At 55.4% G+C, this 4353-nt stretch overlaps 1 protein-coding gene across 1 annotated transcript; it reads left to right on the top strand.

The window, feature by feature from the left end:
- Positions 1-221: 221 nt before the first annotated feature.
- LOC136456472 (brassinosteroid LRR receptor kinase BRI1-like) lies at positions 222-4086 on the top strand. Its single transcript, XM_066456368.1, has one exon. It carries the CDS (start codon positions 411-413, stop codon positions 3768-3770), a length of 3360 nt encoding a protein of 1119 aa, XP_066312465.1. The 5' UTR covers positions 222-410; the 3' UTR covers positions 3771-4086.
- The last annotated feature ends 267 nt before the right edge of the window (positions 4087-4353 follow it).

Raw genomic sequence — 4353 nt, 5'->3', positions numbered from 1 at the left:
CCTCGCCGCGGCCCGCGGATAAGCGCCGTGGTTTAGAATACTCGGGTTAATTAGGGCAGCGATTCGCGATGAGGGCAAGCAGGCAAGGGGCAGGGCAGGGCAGGGCAGGGGGGCACATGCCATGTGACGTGACCCCACCACCACTCCCTTCCCTCACCTACAGCTGTTTAATTTGCTCCCCGTCTCCTCCTCCCCCCTCTCTCTCTCTCTCTTCTCTTTGCACTGTTGCTTCTTTCTTCCTGCCGCTTCTCTCTCTAGGCATAGCAGCCCATTCCTCCACACTCCCCACCTCCCTCCTCCCTCCTCCACTCACCACCATCCCCTTCCCACCTCTCCCACCATCTCGTCGGCTCCTCCCCCGTCGCCGACCCGCTTCTTTAATGGTTTTAAGGTAGCGCGCTAGCTAGTTCATGGAATCTCCGGGGCTGGTCGCTGTAGTGGCACTCTTCGTCGTTGTGGCGGCGGCCGCGGCCGCCTCTGCCGCCGACGACGCTCAGCTGCTGGAGCAGTTCAAGGAGGCCGTGCCGAGCCAGGGCGCCGCGGGCCTCCGCGGGTGGAGCGCCAGCGACGGCGCCTGCAAGTTCCCAGGCGCCGTCTGCTGGGGCGGTCGGCTCACGTCGCTGTCGCTCGACGCCGTCCCGCTCAATGCCGACTTCCGGGCCGTCGCGGTCACCCTGCTGCAGCTGGGCAGCCTCGAGACGCTCAGCCTGCGCGGCGCCAACGTCAGCGGCGCGCTGGCCGCCGCGCCGAGGTGCGGGGCCAAGCTGCAGTCGCTCGACCTGTCGGGGAATGCCGGCCTGCGGGGCTCCGTCGCCGACGTCGAGGCGCTGGCCGCTGCCTGCGCCGGGCTTAGCGCTTTGAACCTCTCCGGCGGTTCGGTGGGTGGGCCGAGGTCTGCCGGCGTTGTCGCCTCCGGATTTGCCCGGCTGGACGCTCTCGACCTGTCCGACAACAAGATCTCCGGCGATGGCGACCTCTTGTGGATGGTGGGCGCCGGCGTCGGCGCAGTCCGCCGTCTTGACCTCTCCGGGAACAAGATCTCTGCACTCCCGGAGTTCAGCAACTGCTCCGGGCTGGAGTACCTCGACCTCTCCGGCAACCTCATCGCCGGAGAGGTAGCCGGCGGGATTCTCGCTGACTGCCGTGGCCTAAGAACGCTCAACCTCTCAGGCAACCACCTGGTCGGCCCGTTCCCGGCAGACGTCGCCGCCCTCACCTCGCTCGCCGCACTCAACCTTTCAAACAACAACTTCTCCAGCGAGTTCCCTGCGGACGCTTTCTCCGAGCTCAAGCAGCTCAAGGTGCTCTCCCTCTCCTTCAACCACTTCAACGGCACCATTCCGGACTCCTTGGCAGCCCTGCCGGAGCTCGACGTGCTGGACCTCAGCTCCAACTCCTTCTCCGGCACCATCCCTTCGTCCATCTGCCAAGGCCCCAACTCCAGCCTCCGCATGCTGTACCTCCAGAACAACTACCTCTCCGGCGCCATCCCGGAGTCAATCTCCAACTGCACCAGGCTCCAATCTCTCGACCTCAGCCTCAACAACATCAACGGCACCCTCCCCGCATCGCTCGGAAAGCTCGGGGAGCTCCGGGATCTCATTATGTGGCAGAACTTGTTGGAGGGCGAGATTCCGGCGTCCCTGGAAAATTTGGACAAGCTCGAGCATCTCATCCTCGACTACAACGGGCTCACTGGCGGCATCCCGCCGGAACTCTCCAAGTGCAAGGAGCTGAACTGGATATCCTTGGCGAGCAACCAGCTGTCTGGTCCGATCCCGGCTTGGCTTGGGCAGCTCAGCAACCTGGCCATCTTGAAGCTGAGCAACAATTCCTTCTCGGGGCCAATACCGGCCGAGCTCGGCAACTGCCAGAGCTTGGTCTGGCTGGACCTGAACAGCAACCAGCTTAACGGGTCAATACCGGCGGAACTGGCAAAACAGTCTGGGAAGATGAACGTCGGCCTTGTCATTGGGCGGCCGTATGTGTATCTTCGCAATGACGAGCTGAGCAGCGAGTGCCATGGCAAGGGGAGCTTGCTAGAGTTCACCAGCATCCGACCTGAAGAGCTCAGTCGGATGCCGAGCAAGAAGCTGTGCAACTTCACTCGGGTGTACATGGGGAGCACAGAGTATACCTTCAATAAAAATGGATCCATGATATTTCTGGATTTGTCATTTAATCAGCTCGACTCAGAGATCCCAAAGGAGCTTGGGAACATGTTCTACCTCATGATCATGAATCTTGGGCACAACTTACTGTCTGGTGTCATCCCACCAGAACTAGCTGGTGCCAAGAAGCTTGCGGTACTCGACCTGTCATACAACCAGTTGGAAGGGCCTATTCCCAACTCTTTCTCGACGCTGTCCTTGTCAGAGATCAACCTTTCAAATAATCAGCTGAATGGTTCAATTCCAGAGCTCGGTTCGCTGTCCACATTCCCGAAGATTTCATATGAGAATAACTCTGGTCTTTGTGGCTTCCCACTGTTGCCATGCGGGCACAATGCAGGCTCAAGTTCTTCCGATGACCACCGATCCCACCGGAACCAGGCTTCACTCGCAGGTAGTGTTGCTATGGGACTATTGTTCTCGCTGTTCTGCATAGTTGGTATTGTCATCATAGCCATCGAGTGCAAGAAGCGGAGGCAGATCAATGAAGAGGCAAGTACCTCTCGTGACATATACATTGATAGCCGGTCACATTCTGGGACTACCAATTGGAGACTCTCTGGTACTAATGCCCTCAGTGTCAACCTTGCTACATTTGAGAAGCGACTGCAGAAACTCACCTTTAATGATCTTATTGTGGCCACGAATGGCTTCCACAATGATAGCCTAATTGGGTCTGGTGGTTTTGGGGATGTCTATAAGGCCCAACTCAAGGATGGAAAGGTTGTTGCGATCAAGAAGCTTATACATGTGAGTGGTCAGGGTGACCGGGAGTTTACTGCAGAAATGGAGACCATTGGGAGGATCAAACACCGCAACCTTGTTCCGCTCCTCGGCTACTGCAAGTGTGGTGAGGAGCGGCTGTTGGTTTATGATTACATGAGGTTTGGCAGCTTGGAAGATGTGTTGCACGACCGAAAAAAGACTGGGAGTAAGCTAAATTGGGCAGCAAGAAAAAAGATCGCCATTGGGGCTGCAAGGGGATTGGCATACCTCCACCACAACTGTATTCCACACATCATCCATCGAGACATGAAGTCAAGCAATGTGCTTATTGATGAGCAATTAGAGGCAAGGGTATCTGATTTTGGTATGGCAAGGATGATGAGCGTGGTGGACACCCATCTGAGTGTGTCCACTCTCGCCGGCACTCCAGGTTATGTGCCACCAGAGTACTACCAGAGCTTCAGATGCACTACCAAGGGTGATGTGTATAGCTATGGTGTTGTATTGCTCGAGCTGCTCACTGGGAAACCGCCTACAGATTCAACTGACTTCGGTGAGGACAACAATCTTGTAGGATGGGTCAAACAACACTCAAAGTCGAAGCTCACAGATGTGTTTGATCCTGAACTGGTGAAGGAGGATCCAGCCTTGGAGCTCGAGCTACTGGAGCACCTAAAAATTGCTTCCCAGTGCTTGCATGACATGCCATCGAAGCGTCCGACAATGCTGAAAGTCATGGCAATGTTCAAGGAGTTGCAGGCCAGTTCGGCGGTGGACTCAAAGACTTCAGAATGCACAGGTGCCATGGATGATGCATGCTTCGGAGATGTGGAGATGACGACCCTGAAAGAAGACAAGGAGGAGAAGGACTAGCAAGGCCACCCACACGCGAGAAACTGCCCAGGGTAGTAGTGGCAGCTACACGGCCAGTCAGAGGCAAAATGCCCGTAGGAATCAGTTGGTCGGGATACCATTTGAAGTCTCTTCTTGAGCTTAGCATTCCCTTCTGATGGTACAAGACAGAAGTTTTCCCTCATAGCTTCGTCAGTTGAAGATGTTATGTACCTATACGGGAGTAGGTTGATTTTCTTTTCTTCTTCTTTTCAAGCTTTGTTCATCTCTTCTCGTCACACTTCAGTAAGAGCTGTGTATGTAGATATATAAATGGTGATTTTTCTTCGGTGCCAAATCCACTTCGTTCCATTCCTTGTTGTCAAATTTCCCCTTCCTTTTTGATCAACGATGTTGCAGATTGTACCATCAATGTACATAGATACATACTGTAATTGCAGATGCAGCAACAGCAAGCATGATGGAAATGGCGTCCAGATCTGAGAAGCAAGCGGTGAAGCACCATGCGAAGGGCAGAAGTGCAAGAGTACACTGGACTGGCCAAGCAAGATGAACAGCAAAAGGCCACCAAGGGGAGGGGCCAGTCAAGCAAGAGGCTGACACA

Source organism: Miscanthus floridulus, chromosome 6 (genome assembly GCF_019320115.1).
Source record: "Miscanthus floridulus cultivar M001 chromosome 6, ASM1932011v1, whole genome shotgun sequence".
Taxonomy (NCBI): Eukaryota; Viridiplantae; Streptophyta; class Magnoliopsida; order Poales; family Poaceae; genus Miscanthus; species Miscanthus floridulus.
This window is presented reverse-complemented; position numbering and strand designations above follow the sequence as displayed.

What these genes read in the sequence shown, in the direction of transcription:
- LOC136456472 (XM_066456368.1), top strand. Translation starts at nt 411, where the DNA reads ATGGAATCTCCGGGGCTGGTCGCTGTAGTGGCACTCTTCGTCGTTGTG.